The 26,457-nt window shown below is 37.4% G+C and overlaps 2 protein-coding genes and 1 pseudogene across 5 annotated transcripts in view; 1 reads left to right on the top strand and 2 right to left on the bottom strand.

Moving 5' to 3' along the window:
- Window positions 1-576: 576 nt before the first annotated feature.
- On the bottom strand, window positions 577-11,599 carry LOC113095982 (protein FAM149B1-like). Of its 2 annotated transcripts, XM_026261355.1 has the most exons (16): window positions 11,145-11,599; window positions 10,650-10,766; window positions 10,356-10,503; window positions 10,058-10,200; window positions 8,752-8,865; window positions 8,504-8,656; window positions 8,233-8,411; window positions 7,447-7,589; window positions 6,478-6,546; window positions 5,951-6,066; window positions 5,114-5,338; window positions 4,904-5,027; window positions 4,185-4,310; window positions 3,993-4,074; window positions 3,758-3,895; window positions 577-2,468 (listed from the first exon to the last, which is right to left on the bottom strand). In XM_026261355.1, the coding sequence occupies exons 1-16, from the start codon at window positions 11,189-11,191 to the stop codon at window positions 2,401-2,403; spliced, it is 1,992 nt and encodes a 663-aa protein (XP_026117140.1). In that variant the 5' UTR covers window positions 11,192-11,599; the 3' UTR covers window positions 577-2,400. The 2 variants fall into 2 exon arrangements, with proteins under 2 accessions (XP_026117140.1, XP_026117141.1); XM_026261356.1 differs by lacking the exon at window positions 6,478-6,546.
- An 852-nt stretch (window positions 11,600-12,451) lies between these two features.
- On the bottom strand, window positions 12,452-12,764 carry LOC113095978 (ribosomal protein 63, mitochondrial-like; annotated as a pseudogene).
- An 898-nt stretch (window positions 12,765-13,662) lies between these two features.
- Window positions 13,663-26,457, top strand: part of LOC113095976 (tetratricopeptide repeat protein 7B-like) — a 33,188-nt gene continuing 20,393 nt past the window's right edge. For 2 of the 3 annotated variants that reach the window (XM_026261345.1, XM_026261344.1), the window contains exons 1-10: window positions 13,664-13,861; window positions 15,340-15,494; window positions 16,570-16,738; window positions 19,461-19,594; window positions 20,217-20,338; window positions 24,135-24,213; window positions 24,401-24,573; window positions 24,810-24,873; window positions 25,148-25,285; window positions 25,801-25,884. In XM_026261345.1, the coding sequence (XP_026117130.1) occupies window positions 13,741-13,861; window positions 15,340-15,494; window positions 16,570-16,738; window positions 19,461-19,594; window positions 20,217-20,338; window positions 24,135-24,213; window positions 24,401-24,573; window positions 24,810-24,873; window positions 25,148-25,285; window positions 25,801-25,884 (1,239 nt within the window). In that variant the 5' untranslated portion in view covers window positions 13,664-13,740. Of the gene's footprint in view, window positions 13,862-15,339; window positions 15,495-16,569; window positions 16,739-19,460; window positions 19,595-20,216; window positions 20,339-24,134; window positions 24,214-24,400; window positions 24,574-24,809; window positions 24,874-25,147; window positions 25,286-25,800; window positions 25,885-26,457 lie in introns of all 3 variants that reach the window. The other variant, XM_026261346.1, reaches the window with a different exon arrangement.

Raw genomic sequence — 26,457 nt, 5'->3', positions numbered from 1 at the left:
TTGGATTTCCCACAGTGGGTGGCAACAAGTTTTCAAAGGCTAGTTAAAAGAGAGAAAAAAAGTATTTCAGGTTTGATGGGAATGATGCAAGAGTGATTAAATGACGACATACAGTATATGGCCAACTATCCATTTAAGTCGACTGAAACAAGTCTTATTTATTAATAAAACGCGTGTGCAATGGGTTTAATGTCCTTATGTCAAATTAATTGCATATGGTCATCAGTCATGTTATAAAAAGCAGTAATAATAATAATTTACGTGATTACATTTAAACTATCAAAACAAATTATCAGAATAATCATCAAAACCTTGTTTCACTCATCAAATATTAATAATTTTATGAATTGTTTACATGTAAAATGTAGAAAAGTGGTTTTAAAGTTCAGCAAAACTATGATGAGGATAGAATTCTAATTTCACAGCGTTTTGAACCAGGTATCTGAAATCAACATACTGTACAATACAACTGCTAGAGAATACTGAAGTTAACTATAAACTGTATAATTACTGAGATACAAACACATGAATGTACAGTACTGTTACAGTGTAAAAGACAAAAAGAAAAACACCATATTATTCGAATAATTAACTTTTATTTTTCAATTGCCATTCTCATTTTAGTTACAGAGGTAAACATTTAAGGGAAATCGTAAATAGAGCAGTGCTACACCTGCCAAGAACTGTCACCTCCACACACACACACACAATCACACACACTCCCATCCAGCACTGTCATCTCCACCAGACATAGAGCAGATAAACCATTATTTCCACACAGGAAACATGTCCGCTTGCAAAAGATCTGCATCCGTGTTTAATAGACCAGCGTGGTCTGCTGATCCAGGCGACATGGCTTCTTGAAATCTGCCCACTCAAATCAGCAGCAATGAAACTCTGTGGTCAGACAGCAGAATGTCTTCTGGAACTCAAGAAACCTCTGTCCAATGACAAAGAAAGTCTAGGAGTCAAATATGGCTACAACTTCTGCAACTCTAGATTGTCCTTGCTGAGCTGAGTGATGAATAGTTGGCTCTGTCTTAGAGGCGGAGGCGTTAGGCTGGGGTACGAAGAGATGTCTTCCCGTGACACCCCTTCGGTATGGCTATAGAGGAATCCATCTCTTTGATCATCAAACATTTTGATGGCCTGTACACTCATAATACATGATTTGAGCTTGATACTCTCCAGATTGAAAAACAAAAACAAAAAAAAGTTGTTTAGAAGCAATATTCACTCACTGAGATCAACACGTTAATCAAATCGGAGAAATGCAAATGTTAAGTTAGAGTCTGTACGTTTTCAATAAATGCTTTTACAGTGAAGCTGCCACATAAACATTACAGACCTGTAAGAGCCACAGTTAATATCTGCCAGTAAAATGGTACGCCAAAATGAGCTTCACCAGTCAGTGTTAAATATTTAAGGATTGCCTGGCACCAAAGGAACCAAATCCACTTAATGCCAACAACAAAAAAGATACAGTACACTTATTTGAACAAACCCTGCAGTCTTTGTGTGCGTTTCTATTTATATATGTAATAATGAATAAACACCAGCCTGTCCGTCGCTTGCCAAATCTGTATGGCTTGTGGGACTTATGGCTTATTTTCTTGAAACTTGAAATCCTCTTTTCAACCGTCATTACGCAAGCTGTACAGTTGTACTGGCCCACTCTTGTATTGCAGGTGTACTTCCAGAATTTCAGTGTATTCATGTTTCCTTTTGAAAAACAGGGTCATGGTGGTTCTACACTGAATAAGACCTTGGAGTCAGTTTGAATGTTATAATGCTATTGAAAATTACATGACCACGGAATCATGATATAAAGACTTTGAATTCTTTCACACCTACGGTCCATGATCGTGGATGGAGTTGGTGGAATTGCATCACAATGGAATATCCATCTAGGATATAAATAGTATAATCTTCTATAGCAGGTTCACACGATCCAACAGGGTCCTGAACACACCGGTGAGGCAACATTCAGGCAATTTAACACCCTGCTTGAACGAACCTGCATAGAAACTCCATGTAGGCTTCATAGAGCCATTTTTAGGGAAAAACCAAAAGTTGTTACTCCATACAGTACAGCATGTACAGTACATCTACAGATGTAAGGGAAAGACAGTTTCCTGTATTTGGCAGCCATATAAAGCTGAATATCCAATATACAAAAATAAGGTTTTAGAAAAATTTCAAACATCAACATGAATAACGATACTTCTAATAATAACAACAGCGGTCATAAATAAAGTTCACGCCCAAACGGCGTGTTGTACAAAAGTCCAGCAGACGTATAAAGCGCCGGTCAGTACTGAAGAAAAGTTGCATCAGTGCCGAGGTGTGTGTGGTTCAAGAATGTGAGGGAGACTGTATGTGTGTGTAAGTGTGTTTGTGTTAAAGCCCTGGTCTGCTACTGCGTGCCGTCGAAGCACCTCTGTTGTGGGACCGTGCTGGAACAGACACTAGGTGTAGTAATAGAGAGAGAGAGAGACAAAGTGTGAACACTAGGTTTATGCATTTAAAGGTACTCTTATATTCTTAGTGATTCTCCTACCAAAATGATTTGCATTTTATGCTAAATCCAATCAGGTCCGTTTTTATATTCTCGATGAGTTTGTAAATACACACTCCGTATTTGTAGTACAAATGTACTGTAAGTCTGTAAAGACTATTTTTCTTTAAGGTTTAGGACGTTCCCTCTTAAGAAAAAGTTTGGACTTTTAGCACTCACACATTTTAGTCAGAGTGCGGTACTTGATTAATCATAGATATTAAATAATGCATTGACAATAAATGACTTGCTTTCTACATTTCACTCTTTCATCATTATTCTTCAAGTAAAAAAATATGTAATATTTGAAAATATAAAGTACTAAGAAAGGCCAATTTGTTGAGCCCAAGCATATAAATCTTATTACAGTGCATGCAAGGCTTCTGATCTTCTGATACAGATTCCTATTATATTTTTATTTTCCACATTTTTATGCTATTAATTCAGCTGAAACAAACTTCATTTTAGGATTTGGTATCCTAATTTTGTTTATATATTCAGAGTTGACAGCAATAACAAAATTAATATTAGCATGCTGAATTATTGTTAGCCTGCTTTCTAGTATTTCCATTATCGATTAAGTTTATGGTCAGCATGTTTTTATTGGGGTCAGTATGAATACTTTTATTTAGTAACAGTGCATTAAACGGATCAAAAGTGACAGTAAACACTGTGTCCACAAAAATATTAAGCAGCACAATTGTTGATAATATGACGCTGAAGACCGAAGTACTGTCATCGCTAATGAAAATCAGCATTGGCATCACTGGAATAAATTCAATGTAAAAATACATTAAAATAGAAAATATTTATTTTAAACTGTAATGATATTTCACAGTATTGCAGTTTTTTCAGTATTTTCCGTCAAATAAATGCAACATAAGAAACTTCAAGAAAATCTTATGCACCCAAAACTACTGAACAGCACTTAATTATCAAATTTCACTGTCATCGTGACTTTTCTTTCTTATATCTATTTAACTATTTATAGCCAAATTAACACTGCAAATAAAGTTTACACAGAAAACCTACAACCGAATTTGCAAGTACTGGTGTTTCCTTCAAGAAATACAAATCTACTGTAGTTTATAATGACAAAAATACAATTATGTTTTGTTTTTCTTTCTGTACATTAATTATTGTTTACCTTTATTTTACAAAATAATGCAAAAATGCCCATTAAAACTGATTCTCACTAACCTGGGGGTGGAGCTTTAGCATTTGGCTCCTCCTCTTGCTCATTTGGGAAGTGACCAAGGGGATGATGGGAAAAAGAATCTATGAAGGAGGAGCTGCTGATGCCCAGACTGATTCCAGTCACACCAATTCCCAGAGAATCTACACACACGCACACACACCCAAATACAGTCAATGGGACAATTTATAATGTTATAATGTTCCTCTATACATCTGATGTGTGTTTGTATGCACCCACCTACACCAACAGACGCTCTGCCAGGTCGTCCCTGCCCAATGTTGTCTATTCCAGTGAATGAACGCTGATATGGGGTGTCTGACTGCAAACAAAGTTTTGCCATGATACACAGTACACAGATAAATACACATGATGAGGGTCAGGAGGAAGTTTAAAGGTCGTGTGTTGTATTCATGTGCAGGAAAGATTCACCCTAAATGTGTGTGTGGTGTTGGGTCTGGAAAACACATCCAGCAGGTGCAGTTTGTCTCGGGGTTGCAGTCCGACACTCTCATCGGTCACTGCACTGTGTGCACGACTCGAGGAGCCTCTCTGCTTCTGTAAACACACACGCTTTCATGGTTAACCAAGGTTAAACTAAGACCTCTAAATAAGTAAAACACCTTTTTATTACTTGAAATAAAAATACATGTTAGCGGAAATAAAATAATAGTGACAAAGGCAATCTCTCATTTTCATTTAGTTTGAAATTATGTACTAAATAACTAACACTGAAAGAAAAAAGAAAAAACATATACCAGTAAACAAGTAAAAAAAAAATTACTATAAGAAAAATTAAGTCAACTAGTCAAACTTAATAGTATTTCAGTGATACTAAAATAATAGTGATGTTTTCACATGTACAGTATATAAATATGTTAAATATATTATACATAAACACATACATAAATATTAGAGAACATTGATAATATTATATTTCCTGAGCAACAAATCAGTGTATGAGAATGATTCCTGAAGGATCATGTGACACTGAAGACTAGAGTAACGGCTGCTGGAAATTCAGCTTTACCATCAAAGGTATAAATTACATTTAAGATATATTTAAACAGAAAACAGTTATTTCATTGTTATTTTAATTATTCATCTAAAAACTATTAGTAATGTCAGGTTGTGTATTATATAAACAGCACCTGCGTAAGCCGTGAGTGCTGTCCGGAGTATGTGTGTTCTGTGTCTCCTGTACCAATGGGAGGGAGGAGTGTGTTTCTACTGAGATGCATTGGAGGTGAGGCCAAACGATCACCGACGGTCGTCCTGAAACACACATAAAGACACACACTTTTGCAGGAGAATCACTTTTTGGGAAACAGTGTACGAGTTACGATGCGTAGTGCTCTTACAATCTTGTGCCTCTAACCACCTCTTCCATGGAGCCAGTCGTGATGGGCTGTGTTACACTGGATGTCAATGGCATTAGAGTGCGAGGGGGCGGGTTCCGTCGCCGTGCCGACTGAGGGGGGCGGGTCAAAGAGGAGGTGCTTTGTTCCAGTGCACGGCGTGGTCGAGGTTTACTGGTGGGAACGACACTAGAGCCGGGACGATGAGACACTTTCTCCTCGGAGTCCCTACGGTCAGACAAATACAGAGGATCATTGAAAGATTCATTTAAAAAAAGCCATAGAAATAATCTATTCACCAATAATTTATGGAAATAGTTAAAAAGAACTGATGTTCTGCCAGAGTCTGCGGTCTGAATAAGACTAAGTACTGAAAAACAACATGGAAGACACTAAACAGTCAAAAAGTCTTTCAATTGTGTTGTCTTTGCTGGTTGCATGCAAAAACAAACTATAAACCACTGTATTCGGATACACAAGCAAATATTGGTTCTTGTAAATAATTCATTTTCTATAAAAAAAAAAGGAAATAATATTAATTCTCAATATCACTGTTTTTACAGTATTTTGGCTCAAATAAATGCAGCCTTGGTGAGTATGAGACGTCTTTCAAAAACATTAAAAATAAAATTGGAATTTCCAATATCCTGGATTTTGTATGTTTGCCTGTTTCTTCCTATGGGAGGCACTAGAGGGCTTTCTCCTATGCCTTGTTGTCTGGACAGGCAAAATATTACATCATCCGACCTCTAGTTTGGACCAATTCCTGCAACATCACAACACTAAACAACAGTGCTGAATAGTAAAGGTTGTAAAGGGTGTGTTTATTTCTTCTCCTACTGAGTTATTCGGTCCAGTGTCCCCAGGTTCCTTTGCTGCAGTGGAATACCATGTATCATGATGAGGTCATTGAGATTTTGATGAGCAACTGCCACCCCTACAGGTACTCGACTGGACTGTGGGAAGAGAAAATCTTAAGCAAATTCATGTTTTAATATCATTGTCCTGTAATGCACAGGTCTGTATATCTCAACAATTAAAAAGAGATCGCATTCACAGCATCTGACATCCATCATCTGTACAGCATGCAACGACTTGTAAAACAAAAAGACACTGAAAAGAAACACAAAACTAAGAGTGGGAACAAGCATTATAACACCTCCACAAGATTAAAAAAATGAATGCAAGCTTAAACTAAAGTCAGAGTTTACAAGGATGTTAAAAAAGTGGCCTGTAAGTTGTGTGTTAAAAAAACAAAGATTAGTGTTGAAGTTTAGGAGAAAGAGAGAGAAACCGGTCCACAGACAGAAACACTCTCTCGCTCGCCCTCTCTGATTAAATGTTGTTATCAGGGTAGAGTTACATACTGTCGATGACTTTCTCTGCTTTTTGGTTTTCCGTCTTGACTTGTGCTTTGAACCCCATGAGTTTGAGCTCTTTGGAAAGGAAATGAGGGGAGAGGATAGAAATAGAGAGGTAAAGAAAGAGAAAGAAAGAATACAGATGACAGATGGATGATTGGATAGAAAGGCAGAAACAGGGACACAGAGGAAAAGGAGGTAAAAAGTTAATGAATCAAAAGCCTGGGGAAAAGCTGAAAAGACAAATGCTGAGAGCAGTGAAATACAGCATTTGTGTGTATATTTGTGTATGATCATATATGTAAAGACAGAGAGGACACAAAGCAGGTAAGATCTCTCCACAATGACAGCATGTATACAGAATTCCCACAGCTTCAGACAAATTCATTTCTATGGCTTTTCCAATTTTTCCATGATTATTTTGCATAGTAATTTTAAAATTATTTAATAAATTATTTAAAGTATTTGATGCAAACCATATCCATGTTTTGTTTACTTATTTATTTTTCGTTTTACTAATGCATAAAGGATGTTATCTGGTGCAGTTTCTTTAGGCTTTTTCATAATTGTATTCATTTTTCCCCTTTATGATTTCATTTTAAATTGTACTGTTGCATGGCAAATTCATTTTTAAATGTACAACAATTCTAAGTTATCACAATTAATATTGCATGCATTATATAAAAAAAGCCAAATAGTTTCGGAAACAGTACCTAAACTTCCCTTAAGCTTTTCAAATCAACTACTCATTCACAACAGACATTTCTAAATTATTTTAGATTCTCGATGACTTTTCCAAGATCGTGGGAATCCTGTCAATTAAATATTTTGGAGGATATCATCAAGCAGATGGCAGGGCAAGGGAGGGTTACAGATTTCTGAAATCAGATGGGATTTCAGATGAAATCAATGTTGCATCCATCTGCCACAGAAGGAAAAGTAGGAACCCTTCTGTTCTACAAGTGCTTGACTAACCTGGGCCTGCAAGCTGTCCGCGAGCTGTTGCGTTCTGGTCTGGGACAGTGGAGGAAGCACTGTTGAGACATTGGACAGCAACAGAAAAGGATTCTGGGTATCAGAGCAGGCAGGGCTGAGGGCCACGGTATTCTTCTCATCATCTGGTGGACAGAGACGTTCAGAGAGATTATTCTTCACTTATTCATTACATGGCTCTTTGAAATACTTGATTCGGCCAAACGCAACACGCTGCTTTCAAAATAGTTTTGAATAATTACCGTATTTTTCGGACTATAAGTCGCACCTGAGTATAAGTCGCATCAGTCCAAAAATACGTCATGATGAGGAAAAAAACATATATAAGCTGCACTGGACTATAAGTTACATGCATTAAGAACCAAGAACCATTTCTTTAATTATTTGGTGAGGTGATTAATTAGAAGGAAACTCAGGGTGAGCTTACGCTATGCCTACATCTGCGTCATGGGTGCAAAAGTTAGTGGAAGCTAGAGATTATGGTTTATAACGTTTTGAATATGGATATAATCTTACAAAAATGCATAATTTCGCTTCAGGAGGCCTTTATTAATTCTCTGGATTGAAAGTAGAAAGTCATAAACACTTAGGATGGCTTGACATTGAATAAATTATGGGGTGATTTTCATTTTTGCCGTGAACTATCCCTGTTAAAAAATGTTACAGACTGCAAACTTTTGAACAGTATCCCAGTATTCCAGTTCTAGTCTTACTAAACACAAACCAAAATAACCATCATTTATTCAAGTGTTTGAAAATTCCTCCTACCTGACACAAACCCCTCCCAATGCCTTCGTACAAGCTCCTCCATCCAGCCAGTGAGCTCACGCCACACATCATCAAACAGCAGATCAAGCACCGCCTCGCGGCGACAGTGATAAGGCGAGACAGGGGGCAGCCAGCGCCTCCGCCGTCTGTTCACAAACTCACGTTCCCATTCCTCATCCCTAGATAAACACACATATTATTAATCTACAAAAACCACAGAAAAACACCAGATCAATTATATTTAACTCCCATCTGTCACACACAAACTCACAGGTCCCTGCAGTCGAAGGCCAGATACTCTTCTATCAGCCCCTCGGCTTCGATTACCCTGGGCAACTCTTGGTTACTACAGGGTGTGACACTCGGGTGGGTCACGTCCACAGAGGGCCGACACAAAACTGCCCTCCGACCCTGCACACACAACCTGCCACACACACACACACAGAGAGAGAGAGAGAGAATAGGGTTTATAGAACCCTAATGATTTCATACACATCCACGAACCCACAGATGACTCACTCGTTAGTTTTCTCTTTGCTCTGGTCGCCACTGGAGGGGATGTGTGCATGAGCTGGTGTGGCGAACCACTGGAATCCTTCATCTGTGGGACAAACCAGCTGTGTTCCAAGGATCCTGTCACACACAAATGCCCAAAACAGGTTTAATCACCAGATACTGGGCTGCCCATTAAAACTTACAATCACAATTATTTTGCTCAAAAATCCAATTCTTATTCTAGCTCGTGAAAGCATTTTTTCTTAGAACAACCATTTTTAAGTTGAAGAAGTCTTATACCTTAACCACCTGAAAAAACGCAACAAAGACAAGATTCCTATCTTCCTCTTTGACAGGTTAGAACAATTTGTTCAATTCTCATCTGATATTCACATACATAGTGATTTGAGGAGATTATAATAATCCTGACTTCAAGGTTAGAGTTATGGTCAGAGACAGAAGAAAATGCAAACATGAGCCAGGTATGTTCTGCTGCATCTGTGGGTGTTTTACTAAATCCAAACAAAAGATTTATGGAAAAAGCTTATTTATTTATGAACTTGTGTTAATATAAAGTACTTTGATATTAATGGAGCATTTGAGCATATTTTTTCACTCCTTTGCTTCTGACATTTGAATGTTTTGTTTATTTTGATAAGTGCATTAAACTGATACATATATAATTTGAAACTTATCCTGTGAAAAAAAATGTATGTGACGGACATTTTTTATTGATATTTTTTAACTCAGCATCTTCTTTTTTTTTTGCAAGTCAGAATCATTATTTTTAGTATTTTTTTAACGTTGCATTGCTATTATATCGATGCGATTATTAAATCACGACTGTTATTACTTGAGAAATGTATTTTTAGATTTCAGCAGAATTATTGATTTTCAAAGCTTACATTTAAAGCAAAATCTGTAAAATTCCTAATACAAATTCCAATAATTCCAAATTATTTAAAACAACAAAAATTCCTTTTATTGTAGCACAAAGTGCATTTTTCAGCAAACGTTTACCAACAATACAGTTGAGACTTAAGTTTGGATTTATTACAGTTCATCACTGAGACGGTTTCTTTGCAGATTCATTAGCAGCAAATAGCACAAACAGCACTGTAAGGGACTGTATAGCGCCTTTATATGTCAAATGAAAATACGGATAAACAACTAACTGCAAATACTGCAGATAATTATGTGCAATTAATCAAAAGATGCAGGAATCATGATCGTGATCAAAATATGATTAATCCTGCAGCACTAACCACAGACCACGAAGGCGTCACTGATGTTCACAGATCTGAGTGTGTCCATGTGTGTGAGTGCGTACCGTAGATGAGGGAATCGTGAAGCCCACTCCTGACACTCTTCCTGCAGGCCTTTGAGCTGTGTTTCACACTTCCTCTCGTACAACAGCTCTTCAATCTCTTCAAACATCTGCTGGACCTGCCTGGAGGCGGCTTTATCAAATTCCTACCGGGAAAAAGAGATAGCAAAAGAAAGAAAAAAAGAAAGAGGCAAAGTAAAAGAGATGAATTTGAACACATTTTGAACACGCTGTGTACTGTTAAAAACAAGAACGCATATTGTGTGAACGGTCCCTTAGAATTCGAGAAGACATCACTCACATCGTAGCCCCACGAAAAGACAGAGCTGTTCTCTGTAGAGATGCCAGTTCCCGTGTAACTATGGATACCAGACCAAGACTGAGCTGTGTCATCTGTGGTGAGTGTCTGACATCCTGATCTGACGGATGACGCAGAGGACTCCTCAGACCTAGAAAGAGAGAGAGGGAGTGATTATTTCATCAATTCAAATGTCAGATTGGAAAGAATTGCAAGAATATACATATTACACTCCATAATGAGACCTTGCCCCTTTGATATATACGTGTACAGACACACATTGTACCTGGAGCTCACCTGCTGAATGAGGACATGTCCTCCTGAAGATCATGCAGGAGTCTGGGATGTACACTATCATCATCTGCCTCCTCTGGAAGAGGATGCTGGTCCAGACAGCTGCGGGACGAACCACGACTACCAAAACCAGCAGAGAGAGAGAGAAAGAGGAAGAGCGTTTACTGCTTGAAGACAGAGCAACTTCTAAAATCTATATAATAATCAATCAATCTATCTATCTACCCAAGATCTATCTATCTATCTATCTATCTATCTATCTCCAACGATCTTTCTGACTAGCTATCATTTGACTATTTCTTTATATCTATCAATGCATTAATCGAAAACACAATGTAGTATTTGTGCAGGATTACTTGATACATATTAACAAATAAACTGTTATACTTAAACATCAGTCCACAGTAACCTAGTGAGCTGGCTTCCTAATAAAATAAGATACCAGAAATGCTGTCTAAGTAGGCAGCTTGAGATAGTGTCTGTGTGATTTCCACGCACATCTCTAGGCTGTGAGATACAGGCCGGCGGCTGTATCGTGAAATCATCCTCCTGAAGCGGTTACAGGCGCATCTCCTCCATCAAGGCTGTGATCCGACTCCGAGCCTCCTGTGTCCGGACCGGCCCGCTGCTGCTGCACCACCGCTGCTCCACCCTCATGCTTCTCCAACAGTCGGAACCACACAAACTTTGATCACAGCTGTGCTGGGAGAAAATGTGAAGTACCCAGCTCTCAGCTGGTCCGATCCTGATCTATCAAACCTTGTGTGGATGAGAGTTAAGAGTCCGCGAACATTAAACGAAAATCTGATTATTCCACCATATCGTCGACTGATTTATTAGGAAACGTTACGTGGTTTAAAAAAACAGTTGTATTCTTCATCCATCCAGGATTATCTTCTGAACAACAATAACAAGACTGTCATCATGGAGACCAAGGTGCTCGCGCCCACTGATTTGTGTGAAGTGATGTTTTCAACGTATTTTGCTATCTTGACATATACACTGCTCTCTAGTGCATGGGAGTATTATATTTTATAAATTATTATACTATACTATACTATACTATACTATATTTTATTATATGAATAAATATGGGAGGACACATAGGAGTAATTATACGTGCTAAAAAGGTCAGTATAGGTCTACCTATCTAATATTACTAATGTAAAATATTAGATTAACTAGAGCTTTCAAAGGGCCATCAAAAGGGAAGGAATAGCATCATTAAAGTATCATAAAAGTTGTCAGTACAACTCAACTCAGCCATTATTTAGTAATATTGTTATATTTAGTAATACTGTAATATTTAGAAATATCTAGTAGTACAGAGTAATTTAATAATCTGTTACATGTTCATAAAGGAATCAAAAATGTCTGATTCGGGAATAAATTATTCAGGCAAATCCAATATAGGGAAAGATTTGATTCAAAAGAATAATCAAAAGAGGGACCATTGTATTCTTCCCTTTTTTTTTCTTTTTTTTCTTTTTTTTTTTTTTTTTGCTGGTGTTACTTTTGACAGTTACAAATGAAGAAATTACCAACTTACAAATTTGTTTATAAGTAACTTTTGTAAGAAATAATTTACAATGTTAACATATAATTTAGCCTAGACAGTTAAGACCACATGATGAATCAAAAAACAGAAGAGGTGCCAAATGTGATGATCACATAATTTATAAACGAAGCACATATCACATACAGACTCACAATGCAGAACATTTCAAATCAAACACTAGAAGTCCTATGTTTTCATCTGCTTGCTCTCTCCAAACATTGAGATCCATCAGTCTTTGATGTTCTGTTCAGCTGGGCCAGGTCTTCAGGATTTTCAGGTGGTTTAGTTAGTCTGCAATGTATTTGAGTTCAGGAAACTTGGCTTGGTGTGCAGCTTTGATTTGTTGCCACATCCACTTGCGCCTTCTGTGCTGCGTGGCCTTGCTCCTGTTCCTGCATCATGAACGGTCGGCTGATCCAGTGTTCATTCTCTGCTTCCTGTTCCAGGCGTTTAATCACATTGTGTCTCATCTGCCAGATGACTGCTCGCGATCGACGGTACTTCCCGATCCACTGCTTTCCTGGGATTCCCTTCCGCAAAAGAGCCAGAGTCAAGAACATCCTGCAGCCAGTGATTCTCACAAGAGTGATTCTGTGAAATGTATCACCAAGCAGTTCAGAGACAAAAATCAGGATTTACACATAAACATGCTGATATGAGGGAAATGTTATTATTCTAACAAATTAAGCAAAAAAGGTTTTTAGACGGCGATAAAAATGGCATATTCATGTTAACAATAGAAGACTGTACTGTAAACGTAGATTCTTTGAGACTATTCAGCCTTGAATTTAGAGTTTGAGTTCATATATTATAAGGAAGAGTAGATATGATCTAACTTCATCATAATCTTGCATTTAAACCATAGACTGTATAAAAACAGATTTAAACTTGTTAACATTACATTTGTCTTTAATCGACTAGAAAAAGTACACTTTAATGGAAAAGAGCAAAGTAAAATAATTACATATCATATACAGCGATCGATATGTCCATCTTTATATCTTAACACTTCAAATAACACTTTTTAACACATTGCTCTTTTCTTTTTTCCTATTCTATCTGTTTTCTTTTTATACATTATATTATTTAAAAGCCTTTGCTACCTGTACTGCGTTTAACCTACATGAGACTTGTTATAGCACATATCATTGCTCTTTGGATAAAAGCATCTGCTAAATGACAAAATGTAAATGTAAGTAGTTTTTTACATTAGCGAGGATAGTACAAGATTATTATTGAATGTAATTATTCAGAAATATTTACTGCTGTATGTCATGATACTGCTGTATGCCATGAAATTATATGAAATATAATTAAATGGAATAAAATAAAACAAATTAAATTCAAATAAACTTTTTTTCATGTGAGAAAAAAAAATAGTCACAATAATAGTCACGTGATAAGAATCTGTCCAATGAGAGTTCAGTCCCATGGCCCGGAAGTGTAATCCGGTTCGTGTTTTTATGCTCCGCTCCAGGTCTTTAGTGTTTCTGTGCTGCGGCTACGGTCGTGTTTTGGTCAGGAGGAGGTAGAAAGATGACAGCCAGAAAGTCCGGGTCGCGATTAGAGACTGAAATAGAGCGCTGTCGATCAGAGGGACAATGGGACAAGATAGCAGAGCTCGTGCGGCAGATGTCTGCGAAACTCATCTCAAACGGTGTGTGTGAATCCTGTTGTGTACACTCATGGCTAACGCGTTATTAGCTCGGACAGTGTGTGAGAGTCTCAGGCCTGTTGGAAAGATCCGAATCTGATTTATCTCTGTACATTTAACTACAAATTAAACAAGCCACTGAATGAATACTTTTTTTTTTTGAAGGTGTCTAAAATGTGATATTAATACCTTGTTGGTAGTATTCTGCTCGTCTGCCCAAAGCACTTCCTGATTAGCAATCCAGTTGTGTCCATTCATCTTCATAATTTCTATAATTAATATTTCATATTCATGTAATTCATATTAAGTCTAGGAATTTATGAAGAGTTGTTATTGACGTTGTTAAGATGTAACGTAAAAATATAGGAGTCTCTTTTGCATTTGATACAGTTAAATGGTGCATATTCAAACTTGAACATTTTCATTCAAATTAAATCACACAGATAAAGAAAACTACAAAGTAATACATAGTAAAAATAGAATAGGACTGTATATTTACCAGATATTAGTTAAAATTTGAAGGAATTTCACATATTTAGAATTTTTTTTTATTGACAGATTTCAAAATAATTTCTTAAAAAAAGAAAGTTTGTGTATTTGCATTTGTGAATGTAAAATATAATTTAGAGTAATCAGAAAGAATAAAAAAATATACATAAAATTATACTTAAAAATCTGTAAATAATAATTTTAAATATTATTATAATTATTTATTAATGAATAACAATAATATGTAGGCCATTTTTATTTTGTTTTAATAATTGTATATATTTATTTATTTATTTATTTTTACAAGTAATACAATTTCACAAAAAGATCATTTTACATCAGTATCATTGGTGAAAATCTGGAAGATGTATTATTTGACTGGGCTAAAATGTATGAATTATAGGAGCCTGTCTTAAAGGTTGGTTTAATGTGAATTACATCTGTGGATTAAATTGCACGTTTCCATCTTTATATTTTGCCCTGTTTATTAAAAGGTATATATTAATAGGAAATATTGATTCGTCACATTCAAAATGATGATAGTTTTATGATGTGCATGTAAGGCAGCAGATTAAACCACACGTGATGGTTCTCAAAGCTGTGCCTGTGCGTGTTAAGACCTGTAAGAATGGTTTCAGGTGCAAGACTGGATTATATCAGGGCATTATTTAATGCTGTTTTCACAACCAGCACTTCCCTCTTACCCAGTAAATGTGTTTGTGTTTTGACTTTAAAGTTCAGATATATGCAGGTGGCATCTCTCCACAGTTACTTTTTCAGACAGAAGAGAAAAGATGAAAGAGATAGCTCATCCAATTATGACAATTTTGCCATCATTTGCAGTGGTACATTTAAGAATGTGTGTGCATAAACTTGCTGTATGTTATTGTGATGGAATCATCGTAGTGTATGATTTGTTAACCAGTTCTGTCTGTGTGTGTGATTACATGAGTAAATTCAGGTGCCCAGACAAACCTCTGCTTCTCTTGTAGATGATCTCGGAGAGCTTCTGCTGGGGGAGGCCAAACTCCAGCAGTACCTCAAGGAAAACCCCATCAAGCAGGGATCCAGTCCCCGCGGGCCCCGACCAGTCCTCCAGGAGGTACGGAAACACTTGACGGCTGCACTTGATCGGGGAAACTTAAAGGTAAGCCTGAAAAGTCAGGATCATCACTTCTGTTTGTAACACTGTATCGGTGTGATGAAAATTAAAACGAAAACCATTAAAAAAAATCTTTCTTGAAATAAAATAAACATTTACTGAAATAATGTCAAATATTAAATATACTGTATTTTAGCTAGTTGCCAAAGCAACATTTCTGATTTGCATTTAGTTTGCCATTATGTACTAAAATAACTGAAATAAACTTAATAAAAAATATGTATAAATATAAACTAATAAAATCGACACAACCAAATGAATAAAACTCTAATTAATGTATATTAATGTAATAACTAATCAAATAAAATTATGATTAATAAAGTTATAATAATTAGTAAAACAATAAAATTATGAATACCTTAAATAAAACTAAAATTAAAACAATAAATAAAAATAAAAACTCAATATGTTAAATTGTTTGAAATAGTAGTATTTTAATTATACTGAAATGTATCTAATCCATGATCATAATGTAAAAAAAAAAAACTGTATTCTCACAGTATGTGTTTTTGTGCAAGACACATATCACTGGAATGGAGAAAAATTGCTTTAAAAAGAGATGCTTAAAAAAAAAAAAAAAAAAAAAACCTTAAGAACACCGCACAAGATGCTGTAAAGGATGTGAACTTAAGTGTAGCTGTCAAACATGTATGTTTACAACCATGGAAAAACAGCTCAAAGGAACGCAAAAAACACACTCTTTGAAAACGGCCCCTATGTGTGGAATAATATCTCGGCATTTAAAGATTCAAATTCAGTCTTTTATCAGATTTTTAAATGAGAAAAACCAAAAGCAATTTAACATATCCAACAATACCAAGTTTTGGGAGTCACCGACAACCAGATTACAGTAGTAGTGGAATAAAAAGTTAAGCTAAGTAAATCTCAAAACTGACTTAAAACCAGTAATGTTTGGGGTCTTTCCAGTGTCACCTTTGTTTATCTGGATTTTAGCAATGTATTTAATTTAGTCTAGTTCTGTTTCTGAGAATGTGCGGTGATTGTGGAGCTATATTTGATTTACTATAGTACACTGTATGTATTTTCTCTTTCTCTCCAGCCTGAGTACATGCAGGAGGCCAGTCTGGTCATGGCTAAGCTGTGCTACGTGGAGGGTGATTACGGGGAAGCACTGAATCAGTACAGCCGTGTGAATCTGGATGAGATGCAGCTGGTAGGGTCTCCAGTGTACAGACTCTCCATGATTGCTGAGGCCTATGCCACCAAAGGTAAATAATCAGTGTAGTAACTCTAAAGAAAATAGAGCTGCTGGGTTATTACATAGCAGAAATGCTGTCTTTGTGAAAGCACAAACCAGAGGCTGCGGTTGCAGTTTTACTGCTTATGTATGCGTTGTGAAACAGACCTAAATTATGTAAATTGCTTTGATAAGGATGTTTTGACTAACTGGAACCGAAACAACGAGTTCCTGCAATATTCCTGCAAGTCCATATTTGTGTCCTTACTGAAAGCAAAATGCTGCGCAAAGCAACTAAATCACAGCAGTAGGATATTTAATATTTGAAATACAGCAATGTAAAGTGTGTTTTTTTAAACCATTGCATTTTACTATAAATATAGTATAAATCCAATGTAAATTCTATATATTATGTTACTGTTAATGTACTGATACCGAAATAGCAATTTGCATTAATGAAGTGACATTAAACACGTTTAGAATGTCTATGTAAAATGCCATATCTCTAGTTGTTTTAAAATTTTCTATTAATCAAAGAATACTGAACAAATTGTAACAGTGTCTCACAACAGTTTTCAATAATAGGAAGTGATTCTTGAGTACTAAATTATATTGAAAGATTATAGAATGATTTCTAAAGGATGTGACTAAAATAAAGACTGCTGAAAATTCAGCTTTGTCAGGAATAAATTACATTTAGAAATATATAAAAATTCGAAAGCAGTTTATTTTAATTTGTAATAATATTTTACAATATTGTTTTACTGTATTTGATCAAATAAATGAAGGTGAGCATAAGAGAGTTCTTTCAAAAATATTTTACAAAATCTCACCAACCCCAAATTTCTATCAGTAGTGTACATTTAATTAAATCAGCAGGTATATAATTACAAAACATATTGTTTATTTATTTTTTTTTTGTGTAATTTTTAATTGATTTTAATTAAATTTTAATTCATCTTTAGCTTTGACAGAACAGTGCAGAGCTGCGTCACAGCTTCCTGCAGTTCACATTTTGACCTTTGGGTGGCAGCCTTGCTTTAATACTTGATGTGATGCTCTGCAGAGAAAAGTGTTTGCTACTAAATCCTTTGCTCTGAACACACACGTACACACACACACACTCTTAATTCTGAGCACAGTGAATGTGTTTGCCAGGACCGCAGTGTGAGGTCTTTGATCAGAGTTCTGACAGATCGGCGGTGCGGTGGGGCTCTGGGGAAAAACTGCAGGCTGGCACAGAGCCCGTCTATCCAATCGCCTCAAATCATCTCTGGGACTGACAACTGCCTTTACAGGGGGGCAGCTTCCTCCCTCAGCCCCGATCATCCATCACACCCCAGCTACCGCACGCAAACACGTGTGTGTGTGTGTGTGTGTGTGTGTGTGTGTGTGTCATCTCACTGGCACGTCCTGCCTCGCCTCCTGTGTATAATAATTCCTCATCCTCAATCTCCTTCTTGCTGCCATGAGCTGCTTGTCACAGCCTGTCCTGAGGCGTCAGATTTACTGCGGGTCGTTTATGCAGGACTTTAAAGTGCCCGGTCAAAGTAATGGGGCTTGTCTTGGATCTTCCTATTATAACGGACTTTTAAAGCTGTAAGGAGTGGGATATGTGTGTTTAGAGCAACACAGCGGTCGAGAGGACCAGATTTCTGTTGAATGTGTTATTTGTATCTAAACAGAAGTGAATGTTCCTTTTTCAGACCTTCTAGACTAAGTTCAGGCCTCCAGTGTAGCAGGTCTATATTAGGTAAAGGGATTTACAGCATGTAGACACACTCTCTCACTCCCTCTCATTCAGTTTTCTTCCACGTTTTCTCTTTGGGCATCGGTGTGGAACAACAAGACCATAGAAAATCTCTTTGCCTTCCTTTCTCATTATTTTGTCATTATTATAATTAAAAAATAATTGTTTTCTATCTTATTATATATATATATATATATATAAAAAAATCATTTTGGAATCATTTTGTGACTTGCTACCAGACAGTTTTCTTCATCCTTTGATATCTGTTTATAAGCCGCTATCTATTATTGAAGCATTTTGAAAAGTGGTTAGGAGGTCTACAGTTTCTGTTTCCTGTCCCATTGCCATTCTGTCATGAAAACTTGATCTGCATGGAGAACCCAATACTAACACCAGCCAAACAAACAACTCTCATCATGTTTACCAGCCACCTGAGTGCAGTCTGCTCTGTTTTCATGCTATGATGTGACTTTGGAAGCTGAAGCCAGTAAACAGAGACTGGCCACAGATTGTGTGACATGTCTAAGGAAACGTACTTGTATTTTTCCTGCATTACTTGGCTCTCAGTTGACCCAGACAGGGCAAGGCGATACGGCAGTGGAACAGACATCAGCTCGTGCTAAAACATTTAAAGCTTTTCTGATTTGTCTGAAGTCTTTGATTTTCTGTATATACTGTAACATGTATATTTCAGTGTCTCACTTCCTCTTTCCAGCCAGAAATAATGAAACTCGAATTCTATGAATCTATGAATGTCATATTTGGTATGAGACTAGCCTGTGGTACATGCATACTAAATCTAATCACTACTAAATCAATAACTTAAACAACAAATAAATGACCTTGGATGACTTATGAAATACTGTATACTGTTTTTTCACAGTTCAGATTATCTTTATTTAAATGAGCCGTCATAAGTCATAATCATCCTTTTGAATGTGAGTGTGCCTTTCTAGCTCTTGGCATGTGTAAGTCATCTCATCTCTCTGCTGTTTGTTCCTAGGTCTTTGTCTGGAGAAAGTGCCCATGGCGTCTCCGTCACTGTCCAATCGTAATGCGGACCGAGACCAGGAGATCATCACTTGTTATGAGAAGTCTGGAGACATCGCCCTTCTTTATCTCCAGGAGGTAGAAAAGGTATTTCCAAATGTTCATTCCCTACTGTTTTAGTCCAGTTCTCATAGACATTAAAACGTACAGTGATTTTGTAGCTGAGGACAGATTTGCACAGTAATGCTGCAGAGTGTCCACCATCCGTGAGACTAATCTCTCAGAGTTCACTTTCTTGCACAGTAAGATGAGTCTCTGTTTCCCTTAGATTGTTTTCACACCACTAAATTCTCTTTGGTGGAATATTCGATAGTGTGGCACACAGATTCATTCCCTTGCATAATGTTCAGTATTTACAGTGTTGGCGGAGAAGTGAGGGAGCGTAGAGAGAGACCGAGAGAGAGTGAATGATGGCAAGAGAGGAGAACGGCAGAGCTTGTGTTCTGCTGCAGTGTTGACGCTGCATTTTTTGGGTGCAGCCAAAGGTTTACGTTTGACCTCCATGCTAAAACTCGTACCCTCCTGACCGCCGTCCTCTCTAAAGTGTTCTCAGGGTAAATCTTGTAAACAGTCTGACTCTGTGCTTCTTTTGAAGACATACTGTATGGTTTGTATTTGCTGAATATCTAACTGGAAGTGACCAGAAAAGAGTTTGAGCTTGTTTCAGTTATGAGTGACAGTAATATTTGGTGACTTTGACTCTCTTCAGGCTCTTAGTGTTGGCATTCAGAACCGAAGTCCAAAGCCCGGTCCGGTCACACAGGAACAGGAACTTGGCTTCTTCCTGGAGACAGGACTTCAGAGGGCTCATGTTATTCATTTCAAAAATGGGTGAGTATTTGTGTGTTTATATTATCAGGAACTAAAGCTGGGCGATATAGCTAATATATAGCTAAAATATATCCATATTTCTTAGCCTCTTGACAATATTTGATATGTTTTAAAATGTCATTTTTAAAAGCTTTATTTTGAACGTACAGTCAGTATTGCAAACTAGCTTTAAATTGGTTAATATAAGAAGCAAATGCAGGAAAAGAAATAAATAGAAAGAAAGAAATGATATATATATTTACATTTATAATGTTACAAAGGATTTCTTTTTCAAATAAATGCTGGTGGTCTTTTGATTTCAATTTGATCAATTTATCAAAGTATCATTGATAATAAAAATAAATGTTTCTTGATCAATTCAGCACATGAGAAGAATTGCATGACACTGAAGACACAGTTATGACTACTGAAAATTCAGCTTTGACATTACTTTAATAAATTACATTTTAAAATGTATTAAAATAAAAACCTTTATTTTAAATTGTAAATTAATTTCACAATAGCAAAAAAAAAAGTACTTATATATAACTTAAACTACCCTAAAGGTTTTAATTGCAATGCATTTTTTGAAATTATTATATATTCTGAATGGTTATGCAAAAAAAAATATATATATATATTATTTGACAAAATTAAATGGTCATGAAGATATGTAGCTTTACATCACCAGAAAAATCATCTCAAATATGTTGTGTGTATAATATTTAATATACCATCCAGCCCTCTCCGTAGCACAACAGTGCTGTCCATTCATTTGTTCGTACTTCTCTAGTTTTCTCTTCTCACTCCTCTTTCCCTTGGACATGTGCTTCAGTGAGCGGTCTTGGAATCTGCTGAGCTTTCTGTCTGCCCACTAACTCTCTGTCTGTCTTTTTGCATTTATTTTTTCCAAATGCTTCATTGATCCTCTGTAGTTCTCAGGTTGTGTGTGTCTGTGCGTTTCATGTTATTTATGTGTGTTCTGATGCCACACTCTCCCCTGCACCGCGGCCTCTGCACCATGGAGCCGTGTGTTTAACGACTACTCGTACGTATCCCTAAACTCTCTTCATGTAGAGTAGTGCCATGCTTTTACTGTAGCAGCTTCACACAGAAGCCAGAACCTAGTAAACCGCCTACATAAGCAGCCTTTAAAGCATCAGGGTATGCTCTCAACATGAAGACTGCATGAATACGCTGCATTCCAGGTTTTTTTTTTTTTTTTTTGCTTTTTGTACCTTCATGCATAAGAACATTCCAGAATGCAGTAAAAAAAAAAAAAATTATGAAAATATTGATTATAAAATTACTTTTTAAAATAATTTTTAACCCAAAAATCTGTAAATCTGTTAATTATATTGAAATGACTGCTCTTTTAACCTTCTTTTCACCAAAGGATCCCAATTTTTTTTTTTCACAATTATAAATATAACACCAATTCATTATATTTCAGCATGATTTCTGAAAGATCATGTGACACTGAAGACTGGGGAAAAAAATTCAGCTTTGCCATCAAATCTATAAATTACATTTTAAAAGTAGAATTTTACACAGCAAAAATATTGGACAGAATTGGCGTTTCGCTGTATTTTTATCAAATAAATGCATCCCTAGTGAACATAAGGGACTTCTTTTAAAAACAAAAAAAATATTGCTTAAGCCAAACTTTTAAAAGCTAGTGTAACTATAGCAGACACTTTTGCCAGACAATGCCAATGCACTTCCAACTGTGTCCAAAACAGCTTAAGGTACATATTTGATCAGTTTATGGATTTCTCAGGAATCTCATGGGTGGACAAACCTCTTTCAGCTGTAATTTGACTTTGACCTGCTGATTGTAGAGAAACGGAGTAAGCCCCTGTCCCAAATCGAACCCTAAACCCTTGTGGTGTTCCTCTGAGTCCACACTTTCATGACAATGCCAATTTGACTGTTGGGTAGAAGTCTAGGCAGAAGTGCGCATCCAGGGTGCATAGTGGTCGCAAATGGGGTGCTAACGAGCATGCTTCTGATGAATGGGATACCCTGAAGTGAGTTAAAGTGACGTGACACACAGCCAAGTATGGTGACCCATACTCAGAATTCGTGCTCTGCATTTAACCCATCCAAAGTGCACACACACACAGCAGTGAACACACACACCCGGAGCAGTGGGCAGCCATTTATTCTGCAGCGCCCGGGGAGCAGTTGGGGGTTTGTTGCCTTGCTCAAGGGCACCTCAGTCATGGTATTGCCGGCCCGAGACTCGAACCCACAACCCTAGGGTTAGGAGTCCATCTCTCTAACCACTAGACTCTGACTTCCCTTCTACTACATTCTCTTGGACTTACCGGGCAACAGCCATTGTAACTAAGTCCGCAAGACCACAAGTGCACATAAAGAGTGCAATTTGGGACAAAGCCTAACAGATCTAGTATGCAATCTAGTCGGTGATCTTACTGTTGTAGTAGGGAAAGGGAAGGCATGGGAAGGTTGAAGAAGTAAAACACAAGTTGTCCATCTTATTTCCTATTGGTTTGTTTATCTTTATTGTTTTCTCATAGTGAAATTTCTCTTTTCTTTTTTTCTTTTTTTTTGTGATTTGCAGTACTAGTGTGAAACGTGTGGTGGTCTTACACATGGCAGTATGAGAATCTCCATCATTATTTATTTGTGCAGTGAGTGTGTGTGGTTGGGGAGGGATCTTCCATATGGATGCAGGTGGGGCATCTGTCAGTGCTTGAAATGCATCTGTGTGAAATACGACCGCTGCAGTGCTGCATTGTGGGTAATGTATCTGTTAGGCTCATAAATGATTGAAAGCAATGACTTTAAACCTCACACAAAATGCATGTACTACAGGATAACAAATGTTCAGTCCTCCGCCTGTGTGATTATAAAATCTCTGTGGAGTAAAAGACAATACTTTTGTCTAAATAAAAAAAATCACTATAAACAAAAAAAAAAGTGAATTTAGGCATCACAACATTATAATATACTGATTCAAATAGATATTCATTTTGATAAAGATAACATTAAGCATTGTTTTAAAAGTATTAGTGTTTTAAAGATAAACTTTACGTGAGTGTTAGAAAACAGTGAAGATAATCAAAATGTAAAAATACAGGAAACTTTGTGTCTGATGAAAGAAATTGCACACTTTATGTTTGATGGCACACAGTTGTGAACAGTGAATCTGTGATTTTAGCCAGTGCAGCACTTGGAAAGCATACACACTTATACGTTTAGCATCGGATGAATCCATTTGACTGTGTTTGAACTGATGCTCGGATCGACCATTTTATGTATTAGCTCTGCTTCTCTCTGTCCTGCTCGCTCTCATATACCTATTTCTACACTTCTGTCTCTTTTAACTACTGTACTGCTTCTCCCTGCATTCACGTGCATCTCTGCAACATTTCACACCTCCACAGCCAGAAGCTATATTATCTGGCCTTTTACACACATGTCCATTCATTTTGTGTGTGTTTTAGTGTGCTGTCAGTTTGTATATTGCAGTCTGATGAGGATATTGAACCCCAGTCACTGACAGGCGCTAACACACACGTTCACATGTTGTGCAGTGTCAATATAAAGTGCTAATTGTGACTTGCACATAACTGTAGAACCCCAGAACTCCTGCAAATCTGTGTGCCCACCAGGACCTGATAACTTCTTGTCCACTGACAAGTAACTGCTTTAGTCTGACTGTTGATGCTAGAGGTCAGGTCCGATCAGTCCTGAGGGTGTGTGCACGTGTTTGTCAGCCATCAGGTTCTTTTCAGCTCTCTAGAGGTGGTTAATGGATCGCTTTTCTCTCCATTTCCCGCTGCTCCAGTAACCTGACCCGTGGTGTCGGCCGTTTCCGAGAGATTCTCAGAGCCGTTGAGACCAGAACCACTCAGAACCTGCGTATAGTGAGTTGTGTGTTTATGACTTTGTCTTGTTGTCCATGTAGATTTCTGGTACTTCTGCTATAGTTTAATTATATACATATATAATTTTATAATTTTGAGGCCCCTTGGAAGTTTGCTGAGGTCCCCCATTGGGCCCCTGGTAGAGAACCACAGATCTGTAATCTGAAGGTATACTGTATGTGTTTAGACTATCGCCAGGCAGCTTGCAGAGATCCTGCTGAGGGGCATGTGTGAACAGAGTTACTGGAATCCACTAGAAGACCCCCCTCACCACTCCCCCCTGGACGAGCTGCTAAGACACTCCCCGCACACTAAGGACTACGCCCTCAGCCGCCGCCCGCGCATCTACTCAGGAGAAAAGTAGGACGTCGAATTCAAAATAATAATAAATACTATAAAAGTATAATGGTAATCCTGCAGAAACGCTGGATTTTTTTGTATATTGAGCTGTTTCATGTATATTGTTCATTTGTTTTGGGGGGTGGAATAAATTGATCAGAATCCTGGAAGTTTGTTTCTTGTCACTGTATTTATGATGTCATGGATGGAAAAATTCTTGATGGCCTTTCTCTCTCTCTCTTTCTCTCTCTCTCTAGTTTGTTTTGTCCTCAGGAGAACACAGAGGAGGCCTTACTCCTGTTGTTAATCAGCGAGTCCATGGTGAGTAACAGTGAAGATTCTGTGACCCCTTGGTTCAACCATCGGCACAGGAGAACATGTGAATAAAGTCAGCATGCAGGGTTTTTGGTATGAAAGGCCAATCATAATGGTACTGAAAGCAGAGCTGGAGAATCAGAGATGCTTTTAGCTTGAACTCAGCAGAAACAGAGACTGGAGTAATGGCTACTGAAACTCAGCTTTGCCATCAGAAGAAGTGTAATGTGATCATGTCGGTTTGGGGGATTGTGTGTATTGATATCTGTATTTATCATAGGCTAACAGAGACGCCGTACTGAGTCGAATCCCCGAACACAATAATGACCGAATCATCAGCCTCCAGAGCGCCTCACTGGTGTACGACCTGCTGACCATCGCGCTCGGCCGACGCGGACAGTATGAGATGCTCTCAGAGGTGAGGTCCTGCCCACGCTCCTCACCATGGGAGCATTTTTGGGGTGTGTGTGTGTGCGTGTGTGTGTGGTTTGTAGTCCGATGTTTTCATTAGTGTACCTGGACAGATTTTTCTCTTCTGTCTCCATCTGTTGATCATGCTGTTGTTGATAATGTTGGACTCAGCATAACCTTTGCTGTGTCTTTTATATTTAAAGATTTTATGGTTGTGCAATCACAGGGCCCTGGGAGCCTGCCATATTTATTGTTTGTGCCTCTGCAGGATCATTTGTGTGTAGCTGTTTAGTATATAGATCTAATTGTTCAATGAATTGCTCTCTGCTAATCTATTGGTGTGATTAACTGTAAAGCCTCAGAGACACAGTGAAAGCCTGTGGCATGCTGGGTAATCTTCAGCAGGATACATGGCCTGGCTCTGTGTTTGACCTTTGTGTGTGTGTGTGTGTATCTGTTGGGGGGTCATAATTATTATTCTCAACTCTTATCTGAAGGTATGTTCGTGTCTCTTCTCCACAGTGTCTCGAAAGAGCCATGAAGTTTGCCTTTGAGGAGTTTCATCTCTGGTTCCAGCTTGCTCTTTCCCTAATGGCTGCTGGGAAGGTTAGTGTTCTATTTTCTGCCTTCCATGTACCTCAGAGTTCCCATTGTCATGGAAAATAACCTAGAAATATCAGGCAATTTTTAAGTTGTGATTTCAGTGCAAGGAAAATTAAAAATAATAAAGTCCTTTCATGTCATTTATTTCAATATAAAATATCTTACAAACCCGATTCCAAAAAAGTTGGGACACTGTACAGATTGTGAATAAAAACAGAATGCAATGATGAGGAAGATTCAGATTTCAATATTTTATTCAGAATACAACATAGACAACATTTCAAATATTTAAACTGAGAAAATGTATAATTTTAAGGGAAAAATAAGTTGATTTTAAACTTCATGGCATTAACACATCTCAAAAAAGTTGTGGCATTCCCTCTTCTTTTTATAACAGTCTGCAAACGTCTGGGGACTGAGGAGACAAGTTGCTCGAGTTTAGGAATAGGAATGTTGTCCTATTCTTGTCTAATACAGGCTTCTAGTTGCTCAACTGTCTTAGGTTTTTGTCACATCTTCCTCTTTATGATGTGCCAAATGTTTTCTATGGGAGAAAGATCTCGACAGAAGGCTGGC

The sequence above is a fragment of the Carassius auratus genome, unplaced genomic scaffold, assembly GCF_003368295.1.
Source record: "Carassius auratus strain Wakin unplaced genomic scaffold, ASM336829v1 scaf_tig00215828, whole genome shotgun sequence".
Classification (NCBI taxonomy): domain Eukaryota; kingdom Metazoa; phylum Chordata; class Actinopteri; order Cypriniformes; family Cyprinidae; genus Carassius; species Carassius auratus.
The sequence above is the reverse complement of the archived record's forward strand: the minus strand, read 5'-3'. Positions and strand labels throughout refer to the sequence as shown.

What these genes read in the sequence shown, in the direction of transcription:
- LOC113095982 (XM_026261355.1), bottom strand. Translation starts at nt 11,191, where the DNA reads ATGATTTCACGATACAGCCGCCGGCCTGTATCTCACAGCCTAGAGAT. An exon ending in TTGGGAGGGGTTTGTGTCAG is followed by an intron (nt 7,590 to 8,232) that starts GTAGGAGGAATT and finishes TCTGTCCACCAG; the next exon opens with ATGATGAGAAGAATACCGTG. An exon ending in CAGAGCGTCTGTTGGTGTAG is followed by an intron (nt 3,896 to 3,992) that starts GTGGGTGCATAC and finishes GCGTGTGTGTAG; the next exon opens with ATTCTCTGGGAATTGGTGTG.